Here is a 20,378-nt window from a genome sequence, read left to right as displayed (position 1 = left end):
GCTTTAAAAACCTGAAGATAGACTATGTCAGAATATTAAATCTCATTTTTAACCCAAAATGGAATTGTTGGCCTGATCTGCCAAGCATGTTTAAGAATCTGCCAAGCATGTCTAAGAATGACTTATGGCTATTTCTAAATATTTAGTTAACTATTCATCCTTCTATAAAGATTTGTGAACAGTGAGGACAGCCTATGTAGTAGACTGTAAATGCACAGTTGAAAGAAATGCCAAAAACATCCTAAGCAATGTACACAGCCTCCCAAGGGGACAACTTGGAAGGGGCAGGCTCTCAGTAGGATGCCTCAGTTCTGGTGTGCTTGTTAACACTCAGAATTATTATTATTTTTGTTCACTCTTGGGCATATAATTGCTGATTTGATCACATAGAAAGACTGTTCTGATCCCAAGCCTGGAGAACCTCAGACAAATCTCTCATCATGAAGAGAATAAGCTTGCACAACATGCTCAGGGGACACTTACTGAAAGTACAGAGGGAGTTCAGTTCAACACAGGGATCTTCCCCTACCACAGGTCAGTGGGTCTTCCCTCCTGTCCGGCTGTAGTTCCAAGGTTATGGGGACCCTAGGAGGAAGCTTGTGTTCTTTCACAATTAACCTATTTTCAAGCAAAATACTTTCTCTCTTTATCTCTTCAGTGGCCAACAGCAATCTGATAGCATGATAGAAACCAGCACTTGGACCAGTCCTGTTCAGTGACTCACAGCTCTCATTCAGGTTTTCTATCCAAACATTTGTTTCTGGATCCTGGTTCACTGCTGCAGAGTTCCCCAACTCAATGTGAGTTGGCATCATCAAGATCACAGTGTCTAAATCTAGGAGAGTCATTACCAGTATTCTGCTATCAAGAGTTGCCTCTTTTCAGAGTAAAAGGCATACACTGGTCACTTTCAGTAATGAAGAAGGCACAGTCCTGAGAGATGTTACACACATAAAGAACTTTATAGGAATCTAGCACCTTTTCTTTCATTTGTTCATTTTAGATACAGAATCTCTAGGGCCAAATTGGGGGAGAAATGCCATTCTAGCTGTAGAAAGAGAAGAAAGGAGTCTCTGTATATACAGGTTCTAGAAACTAATATTTTCAAGGTTAAGGTGAAAGTTTTCTTAAAAATGCAGGAGACAGGAAAAAGCAGAGTACAAATGATATCACCATACATGAAAGCACTTTACATTTTTGCTTTAAAACCAGGTCAAATTCTCTTTAAATGTACGCTAAACTGATTTGTTCTTTACGAAGTCCTGAACTTGGCATAAAAACAATTTCCAGCCTGAATAAAGTAGTTTTTTTTAATAAATCTCATTTCTGCAACTAAGCTAGCTATAGAGATGATGGTTAAAAAGAGACTGCTTATACCGAATTTCAATATGCACAAGACCTGAATAAGGTATTGTTCACATAGGATGGGCAGGTGCTTATATTTTGGTAAAACGAGTGAAAACCCTTCTTATAATTTATTTTAAAAAGGAGGGGCACCGATTACAGAAAGATCATTTAAATTACAAGAACAAAAGGAGAGTTCTTCAAATTCTCAAAGCTAGAGCCTGAACCTTTAAGGCTACTTAAACCAAATATTCTGGAATTCTACATTTCTAAGAAATCTCTTGAGGGATTATTTCAGAAGAAAGAGATCAGTGAAAGAAGTCAGCTACCAGAATAATTTACTGTAGAGAAGTTGCATAAAAAGTAGCTATGAGGCCAGGTGCGGTGGCTCACGCCTGTAATCCCAGCACTTTGGGAGGCTGAGGCAGGCAGATCACGAGATCAGGAAATCGAGACCATCCTGTGAATGGTGAAACTCCGTCTCTACTAAAAGTACAAAAAATTAGCCGGGCATGGTGGCGGGCACCTATAGTCCCCGCTACTCGGGAGGCTGAGGCAGGAAAATGGCGTGAATCCAAGAGGTGGAGCTTGCAGTGAGCCGAGATCGCGCCACTGCACTCCAGCCTGGGCAACAGAGCGAGACTCTGTCTCAAAAAAAAAAAAAAAAAAAGAGCTAAGAAACATTACAAGAGCATTTGTTTAAGTGGACAGAAAACTGAAGCCAAAAGGCTAGAATAGCTTTTGACATCAACCCAGTGATAAAATGTTGGAACTATCCACTTAGGGGTTCTGACTCCAAAAGAAGATCTCAGATAAGTTGAAAAAGACATTCTAAGAAAGGCTGGAGATAAAATCAGGCTTATATGACGTACTGATTAATAGTTGTTATGGGTTAATAGGATACCTAGTTTTATGTAGGTATTGGTTTTCTTTACAAACTGCTCTTTGGGAGACTGTCTGATTTGCTCTTTAGTATCTATGCTTAGTTGTTTTATTAAAGACTCCTTGTTTTTGTCCAAGAGGAAATTGAGTTGGAAAATAACCACACCCATGAGAAGACTGGTGGCTCCAGTCAAAAGGCAAAAGCTAAGCTATCTCTGACCCCTTGATGGCAGGCCAAGAGCAAACCATTCACCTTAACCTGTAAAGCAAAAACACACTTCCTTCTAAAGATGGTGAATTGACAACTACGAAAAGTTAGTGAAGGGTAAGAAAGCAGAAACACATACTAAGCAAATTACTATGACAGTAGCCTAAAATACTTTTCTGAACAAAAACTTGTATATATACAGCCCATCTAGCCAAGACTCAGGCTAGCTGTCTATCAAACTGGATAAGTATAAAAATTACACTAGCTGGAACCATAAATCATAAAAACTTACTAAACTGGCACGAAGTTTCAGAGGTATAAGTATGTTAGAGAACAACACTAGAAAGTAGTGGTACTAAGTAGTAAGAAGTAAAAAAATAATTTGAGCTTTTTCTATCTTATACATGGAGGTTCTTTGCCATCTGACCAAAAACGCATTACCGGATATGACCAAGAAAAGGGGTGGGGGTGGGGGAGCAGACAGATCTGATACACTGGTTCACAATGAGAATTCCAGGCTTCTCTAGTTGCCTGGAGCATAGTAATATGATTTTCCAGCACATTAGGGAAGCAAAAGTAGAACCAGAAAGCCTATGTACTGGCTAGATTTTGTTAATGTCACTTAAAATGGAGGAAAAAATCCTAGCAAGATACCAAATAGAGTGCAGCAGATGGTAAACAAATATTATGAAGCAATCTTCACAAAATCTGCAGTGTGTCACAAATATACAAAATGGCAGAGTTTGGGAAAAGAGAATCATAACAGGCCATATGTTGTTAGCGATTTTATTTGAAGCAACATGCAATCCAAAAGAAAAACCAAGAAGAGAAACATAAAGGCCCAATAGAGAGGAGAGGCAGCCTCAGGTAAGGGGCGGTCAGAATGGCCTACTGAGTAAACAGCAGACAAACAGCAGACTCAGGGAGCTCTCAGACAAACAGCACCCACTGCGGTGACAGGGGCTCAAGAAAGCTTTCAAGAGAAACAATCTAGCTTCTACAAAGAGCTACAGAAAGTTAAGGCAATATATTATATGTCATTTGTCACACTCCTTCTGTGCCAGGTGGCAATTGGAACTACTGCAAAGGCAGTTTTCCCAGGTAAGAGAAAAGAAATGAAAACATAATTGTAGAAGTTAGAAAGACATCAACAGGAAACTAACAGAAAAGACGTCAAGTTTAAAGCCCTTCTCAGGCATGGAGTTAATGACTTGGGCAGGACTAGAGGCCGTACTTTCCATGGCCACATCTTCATACCCATGAGTTTTAATTTATCTTCCTGCTTCCCTCTTCCTGATTCCTTCCTTACTTCTTTGTTTTCTTCCTCCTTCCAGCAAATAAAAGTACCCACTAGGTGGCAGGCACTGTTCTGGGCACTGAGACAGTAACAGTGAAAAAGGAAAAAACAAACAAAATCCTGCTCTCATGGAACTTACACTCTAGTAGAAAGAGACTGAAGGAGGTGAGGGAGTGGGCCATGCTGATAGCTGGGGAAAGACTGTTCCAGGCAGAGGGAGCAGCTAATACAAAGGCCCTGGGTCAGAGGAATGCCTAGCATGTTTGACAGACAAAAAGAAAGCCAGAGTGGCTACAACAGAATGAGAGGTGGGGGGAGAAATTCACAGGTTCAGAGAAACAATGGTGGGACAGGTTGAGGCCACATGTGAAAATGCAGAGCCTTGCAGGGCATTTTAAGGACTTGGTCTTTTACTTTGGAATGAGATGGAAATCACTGGAGGGTTGTGAGCGTGGTGGTGTCACCTGACTTCTAAAAGAATCACTCTGGCTGCCATGTGGAAAAGTGGCTGTATAGAGGCAAAAGTAGAATGGGGAGACCAGTTAGGAGGCCACTGTCCTAATCCTGGTGAGAAATGATGGTGGCCTCAACCAAGCTGAGGTTTTGAGAAGTCATCACATGCTGGATAAATTTGAAGATAGAGCCAACAGGACTTGCTGATGAATGGGATATAGAAAGTTTATCCTTATTACTTCACTATTCAACTATCCATGCATTCATTCCAGAAGCACATACACAGTGTCTCTTATGTGCCAGGTACTATGGTAGGGATTCAAAAATAAGCTGCACTGTCTACTGACCTTAAGGAACAACTAGTCTGGTGCTTGAGTAAAGGACTCAAACTTCTTAATTTTCATACAAATCAGCAAGACTATTAACAAGAAATGCCTACTCTCATAAGACTAAAAGGGATTTGGACTTTTTGCATCAGTAATATTTAAAGCCAAAATTTCAACAAATTAAAGCTCTCTTATTTGCCTCAAACTCTAGGATGCATAATCAACTCTTAAATGTTAAATAATTTTCAGGCTCAGTGTAGTTTTATTGTGACAATCTTTTCACAAACTTACCTAGTTTTACTTAAAAACGACCCTTTATCTTTTTACACATACAATAGTTTAAGGAAATGAAACTTCATTTCTTCCAAATATTTTATGATTCAGACTCTTCTCTGAAGCAAAAAGAGGCTCCCACCCAACTATTCTTAACAAGATTGTCATGGCTATCTGAACATAAGAGTATCTCCTACAGGTGTCACTCCAGTTATCAGCTATAGTTGTTTCCTACACTCTGAGAATTTACAACTTCCAGAATTGCAATTTTGCCTTAAATGGTCATACGATCATACTATGTCAAATTTAAAATGAGATGTGACGTGTTGGTTTAAAGATTTCCACTCTAAGTACAAAATAATCTTACAGCAGTTCATAAAACAGCTAAAAATGATTCTGTGCAATGAGAAGAGACTATAAAATAGTCAAAGTTGAAGGAAGGCACAAATTCAATAAATATTTATCCTATAACCATGTTTTCTGAACCAAACTCAGATGCATGGTTTGACAAATGTGAAGACACTTGCGAGAGCTACAGATCAGAATACATGAGTGTCATGGAAAAGTGAAACCACGTGGTTTTTACAGGTTTAAGACAGCATTTGTCCACATGGACTTAAAACGCATGTTTCAAGTCACCAGTGAGATTTTACTGTCCAGGAACACCAATCCAACAGTCATTTTACAGCAGTTATTTCTCTAGAGAAAATGCTGGCAGAGGAACACAAGTAACAGATATGCACAGAAAATGCATTAGTGGGCACGGCTGATTTTTATCACCTCATGTGTTGGTGTACTCATTAATCTGCTAATGAAACTGTGAAAATCAGCAGGGGTCTCTGGGCCTATATGAATGTCAAGCTCTTACAGCATATGTAGAACCCAGAAATGCAAACACACACGATTTTTTATGGTTATGGAATTTAGCTTCATCTCAGAAAGGTTCTCACATCTGGGAAAGAAAAATTATTCAACAACTGGTGTGGAATCAGCTATCTGCTTGAAAAATAAAGTTGGATGCCCACCTGATTTATTTCACCAAAATAAACTGAAGATGGTGCAAGAATTAAGAAAAATAAGGGCTGGGAGCAGTGCCTCACACCTGTAATGCCAGCACTTTGGGAGGCTGACGCGGGTGGATCACCTGAGGTCAGGAGTTCGAGACCAGCCTGACCAACATGGTGAAACTCCGTCTCTACTAAAAAATACAAAAATTAGCCAGGCATGGTGGTGGGCACCTGTAATCTCAGCTACTAGGGAAGCTGAGGCAGGAGAATCGCTTGAATCCGGGAGGCGGAGGTTGCAGTGAGCTGAGATCTTGCTATTGCACTCCAGCCTGGGCGACAGAGCAAGACTACATCTCAAAAAAGAAAAGAAAAGAAAAAGAAACAAATTCTGAACTTTGTATTAAAAATACATGCTTTTTATAAAAACCCACAATATGACACATACAAACATACAAATTTATGTACATAACTGTGTGTGTATCTAACCTCATTAAAGTAGAAGGAAAAAAGAATATGAATGAATGCTTCTTCAATATCCTGGACTGTAGAAGACCTTCCTAAGCAGGACATAAACCCAGAAGTTACAAAGGAAAATAAGTAAGTTTGACCATGTAAAAACTTTAAACTTCTCTATGGAAAAAAGAAGAGAGAATAAAAAGACCAGAACAAACTGAAAAGAGCAAAAACATTTGTAACACACAAGACAAAGGGCCAGCCTTAATATTGGAAAACCCTTAAATCAATTAGAAAAAGATAAATAACCAAATAGAAAAACAGGCAAAGGTGACAAATAGTTTACAGAAATTAAATACAAATAGCTGGCCAGGGGCGGTGGCTCACACCTGTAATCCCAGCATTTTGGGGGGCTGAGACGGGCAGATCACCTGAGGTCAGGAGTTCGAGACCAGTCTGGTCAACATGGTGAAACCCCCGTATCTACTAAAGCTACAAAACAATTAGCCAGGTGTGGTGGTGCACGCCTGTAGTACCAGCTACTTGGGAGGCTGAGGCAGGAGAATCACTTGAACCCCTGAGGCTGAGGTTGCAGTGAGCTGAGATCAGGCCACTGCACTCCAGCCTAGGCAACAGAGTGAGACTCTGTCTCAAAAAAAAAAAAAAAAAAAAAAAAAAAAAAAAAAAAGTAAAGTAAATACAAAAAATACAAATAGCCAAATACAAATGAGAAGATATTCAAGCTCATTTACAATTTAAAAAATATAAAATAAAACAGTAATATAGTAATCTTTTTCACCTATCAAGCTGACATTGACTAAAAGGTTTGCTAATGTCCAGAGTTGATGGGATTGGACAGGGAAATGGGCCTTCTCATACACTGTTGATGAGAGTGTAGATTGGTTCTGCCTTTTGGTGAGCAAACGCAGTAACAGATATTGAAATTTAAATATGGGTACTCTCTGTCTCAGCAGTTCCAACTCTAAGAATTTATCTTACAAATTTATTTCCACAATGATATGGTTTGAACATTTGTCCCCTCCAAATCTCATATTGAAAAGTGATCCCCAGTGTTGCAGGTGGGGCCTGGCAGGAGATGTTTTGGTCTTGGGGGTGGATACCCCGTGAATGACTCAGTGCCCTTTCCATGGCAGTGAGTTCTCACGCTGTTGGTTCATGTGAGAAACTGGTTGGCTGAAGGAGCCTGGCACCTCCTCTGCTCTCTCTTGACACGTGACACGCCTGCTGCCCATTCCCCTTCCACCATAAGTAAAAGTTTCCTCAGCAGAAGGCAAGCAGATGCTAGTGCCATGCTTGTACAGCCTGTAGAACTGTGAGCTCTAGATGTAAGGGAGAATAAGGACCTAAAAGAGGTCCTTTTAATAAGAAAACAAGGTTTAGGACCATCAGCCAAAAGGTGAGTTCAGCAGACAGATGTCCCTCTCCTCATCCAGCCCTAACTCCCCTTGGAAACACCATGCCCAGAAAAAGAAATCAGAAAGAATATAGCCCCTTGGGTTTGACCCCCTTGGGTCAGTCAAATGTGGGAATTTGAATTTGGAGGCCTGAATTGTCCACCACCAACCAATTATATCCCATGCTCAGGCTATAACACAAATAATCCAAAAAAGCAAATTACTCATTTAGATTTAGAAATATGCATTTTATAATTTTCATTTGAATGTGGACTCACATAACATTCCACTCATTCAACAAGTGTGTTCCTCTAAGGCAGCAAGCTCATTACTAAGAAGAGAGAAAGAGTGGAATAAAACATGGTACATAACACCAAGTGACTCAAAATGGAGTGAGGGAAGGTAACATGCACATACCGACCAGAAGGCAGGCTGAAGGGGTTCCCTGCTCTAGTAAAGGTGAAGAGAGATTAATGCCATCTGGAATCACCAGAGGTTTCACTGAAGAGACGCCATTTCTCAGAACTGGAGAATCTGTAACATTATCTGACCTTTCCCCTCTTTTCCACTCACTCAACTCTTTTTCTCTACATTTATACAAAACAGGTACATTTGACAGCTACCCTCTCTCTTGTTGCTTAATTCATATCACTAACTATAACACCATTTCTTTTGTATAAGATATCAATTAGTGTTAGGTATATTTTCAGTATTAAATGTATTACTATAAGGCCTGGTGCAGTGGCTCACATCTGTAATCCCAACACTTTGAGAGGCTGAGGAGGGTGGATTGCTTGAGCCCAGGAGTTCAAGACCAGGTTGGGCAAATTAGTCAAAGCCTGTCTCTACAAAATATACAAAAGTTAGCCAGTGTGGTGGCATGCACCTATAGTCCCAGTTACTCAGGAGGCTGAGGTGGGAGGGTTGCTTGAGTCTGGGAGGCAGAGGTTACAGTGAGCTGAGATCGCACCACTGCACTCTCCAGCCTGGGTGACAGAGCCAGACCATTTCAAAAAACCAAAAATGTATTACTATAAGTATTTCTTTTATTAAGGTTGTATTTATTCAAGGGTTGTTCCATTACACCCATAAGCCACTGAAATATTTCCAAAATTCCAGTAAATTAGCTTATAAGCTATATCTTCTCAATTATTTCTTAAACATAGATTCCACTTACTGGTTCGGATTTTTGGTTAAGAAAAAAAGTCACCACAAAATAATCATGAAAAAAGCCTGCCTAGGATTTCAAGTCTATAGTTGAAAGTAATGATAATCCAAACACACACAAAAAAACTAAGAACTGTCATTATTTTGTCTGTGGGTGTGTTTTGTATTTACTGTTTTTCATCTAAAACTGGCCCACATGCAGATGGGCACAGAGTTGCTGCCATTGATGGAGCAAAAGATACAGCACGATATCACAGAACCTAAACCTGTAGTAGTAGAGGTTTATCTATATTTACACTTAACAGGTTTTTGACACACTTGGGGATAAAGAGTGCAAGTTTTATAGTCAAAAAAATGTGTGTTTGAACCTGGGCTTCACTCTTCCAAGCAATCACATTCAGCAATCATTTCAGGCCTCTGAGCTTGTTTCCTCACAGGTATAATTTTCCTATTTCACAGAGTCAGTATAAAGATTACTGACAACTTAGGCAAATCATCTAGTACACTGCTTGGCACAGAGCAAGCTATCAATGAATGATAGTTAAAATAATCAGTATTATTATTATTATGAACCCTACCTGGAAGCCAATGAGGCAGGCACAGGCACATCAAGCCACTCTGGGGACCCGAAAAGCACAAAGTACAAAGTAAACTTCTTTTTACCATGCATAAGAACAACCAGAATATGTGACTTCAATAATTATGACAACTCTCAAAACAAGTCCAGTACAGTGGTTGAGAATATACACTTTGGAAACTACTCCAGAAATTCCACTTTATGACTTAACAGCTGCGAGACTTAGAGCAAGTTGCTTAAAGAAGACTTCCTTTCCTCAACCAAAACAGAGCTAATAACAGTCCTTTTAAGTACTTAGTGGGTACAGTGGCTCACACCTATAATCCCAGTACTTTGAAAGGCCAAGATGGGAGGATCACCTGAGGTCATGAGTTCAAGACCAGCCTGAGCAACACAGCAAGACCCCATTTCTACATAAAAAAAATTTTAATTAGCCAGGCATGGAGGTGGGTGCCTGTAGTCCCAGCTACTCAAGAGGCTGAGGCAGGAAGATCGCTTGAGCCCAGGAGTTTCAGGCTGCAGTGAGCTATGATCATGTCACTGCACTCCAGCCTGGGCAACAGAGCAATACTCTGTCTCAAAAAAACAACAAGTACTTCGTGGGGATCTTGTGATGGTTAAAAGAAGTAAAATAACCCGTGGAATGCTCTTAGCAAAGCATCTATCAGTAGTAAGTACTCCGAATGGTAACTATCAGACTGTCCATGAAACCCGTGGCACCCACAAGGAGTTACTGCAAAGAGTCTGAATAAAGCTTGCAACACTAGTGTATGTATTTCAGACAGATGTACTATTTTTCTATAGCACAGAGTTCAATGTGACTAACAAAATGCTAATTACATTAAGAGTTCTACTCATTGTAGCTTTTAAAAACAGGTAATGATTGTTGAAAAATGTTCAAACAATAGAGAAATATATAAAGTAAAAAGTGTGCTCATTCATCCACCCCACTAACCCAAGCCTCAGGCCCCAAGTCCATTTTCCAGGTCACTGGAAAGTAAGTCACTGGAAAGTACTGTAGTAGGCACTCTTCAGATCCTATCTTTCAATACACACACAAAGTTGGGGAAGTGGGGTTGGATTTTTTACAAAATGGGATAATACTATATGCATTATTGGTTTATTCAACAATATTTCACAGATACCTTTCCATATCAATGTAAAAAATCCTAACTCATTCTTTTTAGTTACTATTTAATGCTTTGAATTATAGATAAATTGTAATTTATTAATCCATTATACTAGGCTTTTAGTTTACCTCTAATTTTTTGCTGTTGAAAATAATCCCACAAGCCTGAGCCAGGAGGTCAAGGCTACAGCAAGCTGTAATCTCACTACTGCACTCCAGCTTGGGCAAAAGAGTAAGATCCTATCTCCATAATAAATAATCCCACAATGGGCCAGGCACAGTGGCTTACATCTATAATCCCAACACTTAGGGAGGTCAAGGCAGGAGGCTCGCTTGAGGCAAGGAGTTCAAGACTAGCCTGGACAACATAGCAAGACCCCATCTCCACATAAAATTTAAAAATTGGCCAAGCATAGTGGTGTATGCCTGTAGTCCCAGCTACTTGGGAGGCTGAGGTGGGAGGATTGTTTAAGCCAGGAGTTCGAGGTTACAGTGAGCCATCGTGCCACAGCATTCCAGGTGTGGCACCAAGGCAAGATCCTGTCTCTAAAAACAGTAATAATAATCATCATCATCTCACAATGAACACCTTGTTTGAAGGGCATTCAACACATGTGTAGCTATTTCTGTTGAACAGCTTCCTAAAAGTGGATCCGCTAAGTCAAAGGTTTTGCACATTTTATATGTTGATAAGAAATGCCAAATTATCCTCTAAAAAGGAAGTACCCATTGTATTCTCTGTAAGTAACCATCTTCATAAAAAACAGAACAAAAAAGTATCCTATCATGCAGAGAAACTGAAATTTTTCGACCTTAAGAAGTGGCCCTCTGGCCAGGCGCAGTGGCTCATACTTGTAATCCCAGCACTTTGGGAGGCTGAGGTGAGTGGATCACTTGAGGTCAGGAGTTCAAGACCAGCGTGGCCAACATGGCAAAACCCTGTCTCTACTAAAAATACAAAAATTAATCGGGCATGGTGGCACATACGTGTAATCTCAGCTACTCAGGAGGCTGAGGTATGAGAACTGTTTGAACTCAGGAGGCAGAGGTTGCAGTGAGCTGAGATTACACCACTGCCCTCCAGCCTGGGCAACATAGCGAGACTTTGTGGCAAAAAAAAAAGTAGCCCTCATCTTAAAAAAAAAAAAAAAACTACAGTACTAAATCCTTACTTCATCCCTCTCAGCATCTGAGCCCCTGTGCTACTGACTATCTCATCTTAGCATGACTCATTCCATGATGTCCTCTGCAATGACCTGGTTCATGTCAAAACAGTTTTCTAGTCCCCAAGTCGCCCTGGCCCTGTCCCCAGGCCAACTGTGGGAAGAAAGGAAGCACTAAAGACCTGAAGTGTTCCTGTCACCATCTAGCATCTCTGCCAAGCCCCACTAAAACAGAATTATTCCATGTAATGCTCATGGTAAAAGCTCTACTTTGTTTCCATGTTTTAAAGCAGCAATGGATTAAAATCTCTTAATCAATAATCACTGGCCTACAGGTAGTTTACACGTTTCATTTTGTCCCACAATATTATTACAATCAGGAACAAGAGCAGATAAAGGTCATGCTGGTAATTAAAGCTACATTGTAGAAATATGCTCACCCAAGATATGATTAAATAAGAAAATATTACTCAGTTCAGTATCATCATTAAACTTGTATTAATTTATAAATATTTAAATGTACCATATGATGGTCATAAATAATCTGTTTTTGTCAGTTTCTAAAGTAATGTAACCCATAAACCCTTTAAAAAATGACTGCAGAAAGGAATAGTCAAGAAAGTATATAAGCCAGACTTACATTCAAATGCTGTAGTTGTTGCTTCAGGCAGAACCTGGCCTATCACATCCTAAATAAAGAAAGAATAAAGAAACACAATTAGCCATCTTCTTTATTGCTAACATGTGGCAAATCCTAGAGGAAATATGAGAACCTGGGAAAGATTTTTGAAACCTTAGCATAAACAATAAAAACATTAGCTCATAATCACACTTAGCCCAGCAACATAAACCCAGAGTTTAAATCTCTATTCCAGGAAGAAAAATCTTTAAGAAACCTTTTCCACATTTTATTAATAACATAATATTTTATTCTCAATTCAACAGTGTAAATACAAATACACTGTTGTGTATTTACAAAAACTTGGTTTCTTCTATGGGAGGCTGTGGAATACAGTACAGTTGAAAGAGAAAGGAGTTTTGAGAGTCAGACTGACGTAGGTCTGAATCTCTGCTCTGCACTTATCATTAAACGAATGACTTGGAAAAAAAATCACCTAACCTCTCTGAGCCTCAATTTGATTACCCTCCAAAATGGGTCTAGTAATACTTACAGAGATAGTGTAAAAATTAATCTAATAAACATAAGCTTAGACCTAGCGCATTGAAGACATTCAACGAATGTAGTTCCTGATATACAACAAGCAACGCTGTGCCTCGCACTCATAATGGTAGTTCAACACACAAGTTTCCGTGATGATATAAACCCATTATGCTACATTTAACACAAATGGTTCTTATCAACCTTTACTCTTAAGCAACAGAAAACATACTTAATGACACCGAAATCAGGTTAATCTAGCCTACAACAAAAATCTAAAAAGTGTATATAATCTGACATCAATGTTTAAATAAATCTCTAAAGTTGAAAACATATGAAAATTAGTATACTGAGACAGCTTAATTGAATAAGCACAGAACACCTAAACTCTGGGGAAAGTGACCCTCCATCACATCCAGTCCAACTCCAATGGCCTGCAAACCTCATTTCTCTCCGGGAGCTCTGCCACAATGTCCCTCCCAGGCTGCACCAGAACTGGCACCAGGCAGCCGCTGACAAAGCCGCTTGCAGTATTTCTCAGCAGGGAGCTCACAGCCTTTCCAAGCAGGGCACTTAGCAGAGTGGCGGCTGCAACTTCCTTCTAAAGGCAATTCTTTAGAAGCTTTTGCTGCAGTGGCAATTTGCATAATAGTCTTGTCTCTATAGTGTTTTGTTTTTTTTTTCAAAAATAAATCTGTGAATATAAAACTGATCAAAGAGAACTATCTTAGGCAGCCCTTGCTCATTACAGCCAAAAGAGATTATTTTTTTTTCTGACTCTAGTCTTCACAAATGAAACATCAACTTTTTGAGGAAGTATCTATAAAAGATTTTAGTGTTAAAAAATTCTTTCTACACTCTCATAGTTAGAAAGTATTTATTGACAGGAAACGGTAAAGGGAGTACAGAATAAAGCACACAGGCAATCCAGTGGAAAGCCTGAAAACACGAAATTGCAGCCAAACAGCTACGGCTGGATGCTAGCTCTCTCGCACAACTGAGTCCACGAAATCTCTGTGCCTCAGTTTCCTCATGTGTAATATCAGATCTTAGCTGTACCTACCAAATGAGTTAGTATTTGTAAAGTGCTCAGAAGAGTGCCTAGCACATGGCAAGTGCCCTACTAGTGTCTGGTAAATAAATAAAACACTTATGACTGGAATATTACAGAGCTTACCTCATAATAAAACTTTGAAATTCCAGCACCCAACAATCAGTGGAGGATGGTGATTCACTCATTGACTTCATCCTTCAGCAGTATTTATTGAACACCCATTCTAGCCAGTGTAGGTTTTAAAAAATGAGGGGAAAACAACTGCTCCATCCCCAGCTCTCTTAAGTTATCACCGGTTATTTCCAGGAAACTCTGATCTTGAGATGTGAACTCTGCCTCTATAGTGTTAGCAAACTAACTTAAGCTCCTTCCCACTTCAGAATAGCAGACCCCATCAAACTGCAGAGTTCTAACCACCACCTGAAAACCTGCTCAGTGGCAATGGCATGCCTTAGCCCATCGACATAAACGAGGCGCTACACATGCTTCTCATCTGATAGAGGAAAAGGGAGAAAGAACAAAGCAAACTTGAGTGAGAGAATCACGTGAAAGGCGCTACACATGCTTCTCATCTGATAGAGGAAAAGGGAGAAAGAACAAAGCAAACTTGAGTGAGAGAATCACGTGAACACAACCACTTTGTTCTTTAAAGCAAATAAAGTGGGGCTATCATAATGACAAAGAGGTAAGAAGTTTAAACATCGGTAATATCTACTAGTCATTTTAAAGCAGGGTACATTTGATTATTTTATATACATTTTCCAGCTAAAGTGACCTCTACTCTCGACAATATAACATGTACCTAACCTAAAGAAGGTTTCAAAAGAAAACCAGGATGGGCGCAGTGGCTCACGCCTATAATCCCAGCACTTCGGGGGGCCAAAGTGAGTGGATCACTTGAGGTCAGGAGTTCGAGACCAGCCTGGCCAACATGGTGAAACCCTGTCTCTACTAAAAATACAAAAAAATCATCTGGACATGTGGTATGTACCTGTAATCCCAGCTGCTCAGGAGGCTAAAGCAGGAGAATCACCTGAACCTGGGAGGCAGAGGTTGCAGTGAGCCGAGATCACACCACTGCATTCCAGCCTGGGCAACAGAGTAAGACTCCGAAAGAAAGAAAGAATGAAAGAAAGAAAGGAAGAAAGGAAGAAAGGAAAGAAAGGAAAGAAAGAAAGGAAGAAAGGAAGAAAGGAAGAAAGGAAAAGAAAACTGAAGTTTACATATCTTGATGATGACCATTTTTTTATGCTTTTCTTCTTCCTTTCAAAAAATCAGACAAATATCTGACAGATCCAAAACATAATTGAGTGTCTACAACATGCCAGGAGCATAAAGATCACAAAGCTGTAGGCTACAGGAGAATAAAACTTGATCCTTGACTTTAGGAAGATTATAAACTGGTTACAGAGATAAAGACAAACCTGAAAGACTAGTAATATAAAACACTTGAGTATAAGCACCAAACAAAAGACATAAATAGCAAATAGTATTTGGTAACTCAGGAGAAAGGAAAAATCACACTCAATTTAGACAGAAATCTCTCTGTGTGTGTGTGTGTGTGTGTGTGTTTTCTTCTTTTTTGAGATAGGGTCTCACTGTGTGACCCAAGCTGGAATGTAGTGATGCAATCATGGCTCACTATAGCCTCAACCTCTGGGTTCAAGAGATTTTCCCATCTCAGCCTCCCTAATAGCTGGTACTACAGGTGTGTGCCACTAATTTTTGCATTTTTTGTAGAGATGGGGTTTCGCCATTTGCCCAGGCTGGTCTCGAACTCCTGGGTTCAAGCAATCCACCCACCTCAGCCTCGCAGTGTTAGCATTACAGGCCTAAGCCACCGCTCCTGGCCCAGAAGTCTTACAGATGAGGGGAAATCTGAGCTTAGAGACCACAGGATACAATAAGAAGAGGGGAGAGGGTTGAGCATTCTCTCTCATCACACACTAACCGAACCTCTTGTACAGTTTTCCCAAAACTAGGAACTCAGTCTCCAGGGAAAAAGAGAAACACAGAAAGCTGCAAAACTGAAGACCCAAATGTCCCTACCTTTGAGGGTCAGGTCGGCCTCCATACTTAAGCCAGTCCCTGGTGATTCAGACAAAAGACAAGGCCTAGAGAGACGGAGTAACTTGCCCAGGGTCTCCCAGCTATTTGATGCACAGTGACTGGAGCCCTCAGCTGCTGACTTCAGGTCTGAGACACTCAGTTATGGCTGACGAGGTGACTACAACCTGCTTCTGGCATCTGTGTCAGGTTCTGCCAAAAATCAGCTGTGTGGCTTTAGCAAGGTATTTTCCCCCTGTGGGGTTCATGCCTCTTCATTTGAAATGAGTCTGAATTAGATGAGGCGATTCTTCCAGGTTCCACGTGGCTTTAAAGTTTAAGGTTCTAAGCCAAAGATGCTGACGTGTCTGTTGGTTCTTGCCTTTTCTTGATGAAGAGATGAAATGAACCTGGAGAACAGATCGCAGGAGTCTGCCAGGATCTGGGCTTGAACATTTGCTAAAATGGAGCATTAGGAGATAGCACTGAACACCCACTGCCACAGGTCCTTCGTCAGGCCTTCCTGACAAAACATGCTGCCCCTGGGCTTACCTGGCCAAAAGTGTGCAGACACCTGGCATGCTGAGCTCTAGTGGTGGGGCCACTTGTGTAGTGTTTCCTGTTAGGCCAGTCAGCCTCAAACCAGGTACAACTTAGAGATGCTCAAGAAACAGAAGACCCAAGTCCAATCCCTTATAATAACAATCCCATCAATAATAACAACATTAATGGAGTACTTACTATGTGCTAAGTTTTTCTGAGAGCTTTACATGTATCAACTCAAGGAGTCCTCAGAACTCTAGGAGGTAGGCGTTACTTTCACCCCTCCCCAACTTTTTTTTCACAAATAAAGAAACTGAGATACAGAAGATACTTGCCCCAGTAGTACAACTTGCGATTTAAACAACTTGGCTCCAGAGTTTGTGGTCTTAAACACTGGGCTGTTCTTGAAATAATCACATAATCAAATAATATAATCACATAATAATCAACCTTCCATTGTTTTAAATGAGTAAGAGAAAGCCCGTCTTTCTCATCACAGTCACAATCTCACATAATCTTGCCAAGTCTTTGAGGAAGGTACAAGTTTCCCTGTTTTACAAATAAGGAAACTAAGGCTCAGACAGGTAGACTGACTTGCCTAGTTAGCAGGACAGCTTGCAATTAAACCCAAATTCCTTGACTCTAAACCTCATGTTCTGTCCACAGAACCATAATTGCATGCATCCTCTTTTAAGTTCCTGTCTTAAACAGGTATTCTGGGGTCCTATGAAGAAACAAAAACCAACATACCTATCTCCTCCAGAAGTTTACCATCCAGTGGAGGAGACAAAGTATCACGATCAAACATGTGCTTTGTTGGGGGACCCACACAAAGCTGTGGCAACAGAGAGGTGGGGCACATAACCAAGAATGACAGAGAAAAAGCACAACTTGGCTTGGAAGGACAGGTGGGAACTGGCCAGTGAAGGGCAGACTGTAGACAGTCTGGACACTTGGGAGAACTGAGAATCAACCTATATAAGTGAGGCACAGAAGTTTATGGGCCTGTGATGAGAGATGACACAGGTGCCAGGCAGACAGGGGCCAATCCAGATGTGCTTAGAGAACCATGTGAAGGAGCCTGGGCCTTATCATGAGGGGCAATCTGTGTGTGCTTGACTGTGTGGAAAACTCTGGATACAAAGAGAAGGACGGCATTTGATGCACAATATGGAAAGCTCCCGGCCAAGGCACCCAAAAATGTGCATGGCCTGGGCAGTCAGTAACATCCAGAACTCAAAATGAAGTTATAGAAATCAAATTTTGACTGAGTTACCCAAGACAATGAAAAATCACATCACAAATCTTCCTCTTCCCAAGATCCTGCCACCTTGCCCACTCTTAACTTGCAGGTAAGTTCCACTACAAATCTGCTGCTAGCAATGTGCTTTTCGGAATGTCTGCTTCTGTCTTCCATGCTTCAGTTATTCAGCATGTAGAATGGGCCACAAGGCACCCTGTCTATCTCACATGAATACCAGAAAGATCAGAAGTGGCTGCAACATGTAGGGAAAGAAACCTGCTAAGTCAGTGAAACACAATTGTAGTTCTGGTATTGAGCTCACAGCTTTGGAAAAGCCATTTCACCTCACCGCTCCTCAGTAACTATCCACAAAAAAGAAACATGAGCTGAACAGGCCACCTACAGTGTTACACCCTGCTCTAAAATTCCATCATTTTATTTGAAATATATTCTGAATAATCTGAAAGTAAAATATCACCAATTCTAAGATGCACATTTTCCCTCAATTTTACTATCTCTGAAACTGGACTGATTTTAATAACAGATGATGTGTCCTACTGTCATGGGCAGCATGTTTTTCTAAATAAAATGTCTTATATCCAATAATGCTTTAAGTTTGCTCAGGCTGGACACAGTAACTCACACCTGTAATCTCAGTACTTTGGCAAGGCCGAGGCAAGCAAATCGCAGGAGTTCGAGACCAGCCTGGGCAACATGGCAATACCTCATCTCTACAAGATACAAAAATTATCCAGGTGTGGTGGCATGTGCCAGCTACTTGGGAGGCTGAAGTAGGAGAATCACTTGAGCCCAGGAGGCAGAGGCTGTAGTGAGCCGAGATCGTGCCACAGCACTGCAGCCTGAGCAACAGACTGAGGTCCCATCTCAAAATAAATAAATTAAACAGTGTGCTCAAACACGGTAAGTTAAAGTTGTCCTTTTTCCCTTTCTCAGCTGGTCACCAAGTTCAGAGAACTCAGTAGAAAAACAGGGCTGGAATCTGTCCAGGGACATTCCCTGAAACACTTGGGGGAAAAAAACCTCTCTTCTAGATTCAGCTGTTTCCATTTGCGTGGTTGTATCTATATGTGTGTCCCAGCCCGGGCCATGAGCTCTCTGAGGGCAGGGGTTCAGTCAGCTTGATCTATCTCCCCAGGGTCCTAGACATTTGCCAGGTTTCAGTGGTTGCAATTTATCAATGCTGTGCCTGAAGCAATAAAACTGCCTCCACAGGAAGCCAGCAGTAGCCATTGCCACTAGCTCAGGTCACCAGTGGTCAAGGTGCTGACTACTCAAGTCCCTGAGTCCCCCTTGCTGGGATCTGGACACTGAGATTACCACTCACCAGTACATCCCTGAAGAGTAACTGCGGCCCAGAGTGCACTGTCCAGTCCACCGCGCCACTATTTGGGATCTTGATGCGAATTACCAGCACCTGGTTCTCCATGGCAGGAAAAGGGCCAAGGGCTAGCCACAGCATTACAGGTTAAAGAGGCTCACATCCTTGGGTAGGGGATACCCACTGTCCGCTGGTTAGGAAGGGGCTCCAAGAGGTGACAAGGGGAGTGAGGGCAGAGAACAGAGGGTGAAAACAAGGGGCTGGCGGATGAGGGGGTGGGAAGAGGGGAGGGGTGATCAGGCACGCACCTACAGGCACCGAGCCTGCCCAGGCTGTCGGGGGTCTGAGGTGTCTCCCGGGGAGGGTGCACCGGGAAGCGGGCAGAGGCCCGCAGGAACTAGCTGAGGTCGGAAGGTTCTGGAGTTGAGCGAACGCTATGGTGAAGCTCTCTGCCGCCGTGTGGGTGTGAGGAGGCAGCAGGGCAAGGACTCGGTTTGGGGGAGATACAGCGGCAGGTGTCTACCGCTCGTCAGTGGACTAGGAGTGGAGGGGACTCAGTCCGGGACTATTAAGAAAGAGCCCCAGGGCCGCCACACCACGGAGAGTCCCCACGGGAGGGTCAAGGGGTGAGTCTTCTGCCCCACCCGGAGACACAGGTCGCGGCGCGCGCAGGCTGAGCTCCGGCCACCCGAGGCCGCGCGGACCGGCAGCGGCGGCGGCGGCGGCGGCGGCGGCGGCGGCGGTAGCGGCAAGAGGAGGAGGAGGAAGGCGGTGGCGACACTGTTACTCCGGAACCAAAACGCGCGGCGCCGGAACCCCGGGAGCCAACGAGCGGGACCCGCCTCCCGCGGCGCCATGTTGGAAAAGGGCAGCGGCTCCCGGGAGGACGCACCCCCGGCGCTGGGAGCTGAGGAACCGATGCGCGGCGCTTGGCGAGTCGGGGAGAGACTGGTCCTGCTCGCTCAGGAGACCCTCCTCACCCGCGTCCGCGGCGACCGGGTCACGGCCCTTTCGTTTCCCGACCCTGCTTAATGACAGCGAAGTGAAAACATCTACCAAACGAAGGGTGAAAGTGATCTAGGGCTGGAGTCCGCCAAAAGCCAATTTAAGGCTTAACATTGCAGACCGTTTGTCTTTACAAAAGCTTCAAAGACTGGGCTGCAGCTCCCGGTTATCCCCACTTTGTCAAGCCATGCATCTGAATGTTCGTGGGGTTGTGTGCATCGAATCAGCAAGAGCAAGGCAAGAACTCAAGAAATAATTGTCTTTTTATTATACCCCCTTACGAGTCACAGGTTCA

The 20,378-nt window shown here is 42.1% G+C and overlaps 1 protein-coding gene across 20 annotated transcripts in view; it reads right to left on the bottom strand.

The window, feature by feature from the left end:
- MAP2K5 (mitogen-activated protein kinase kinase 5) overlaps positions 1 to 19,848 on the bottom strand; it is a 273,801-nt gene extending 253,953 nt beyond the window's left edge. For 13 of the 20 annotated variants that reach the window (XM_023220749.1, XM_023220741.1, XM_023220751.1 and 10 more), the window contains exons 1-2: positions 19,085 to 19,323; positions 12,335 to 12,383 (exon numbers count right to left, since the gene is read on the bottom strand). In XM_023220749.1, the coding sequence (XP_023076517.1) occupies positions 12,335 to 12,383; positions 19,085 to 19,219 (184 nt within the window). In that variant the 5' untranslated portion in view covers positions 19,220 to 19,323. Of the gene's footprint in view, positions 1 to 483; positions 586 to 12,334; positions 12,384 to 13,295; positions 13,450 to 15,956; positions 16,364 to 19,084 lie in introns of those variants that run through there. The other 7 variants (XM_023220742.2, XM_023220744.2, XM_023220757.1 and 4 more) reach the window with 6 other exon arrangements.
- Between the last annotated feature and the right edge of the window lie 530 nt (positions 19,849 to 20,378).

Source organism: Piliocolobus tephrosceles, chromosome 6 (assembly GCF_002776525.5).
Source record: "Piliocolobus tephrosceles isolate RC106 chromosome 6, ASM277652v3, whole genome shotgun sequence".
NCBI classification, from domain to species: domain Eukaryota; kingdom Metazoa; phylum Chordata; class Mammalia; order Primates; family Cercopithecidae; genus Piliocolobus; species Piliocolobus tephrosceles.
Note: the sequence above shows the minus strand (reverse complement) of the source record. Positions and strands in the feature narration are given on the sequence as shown.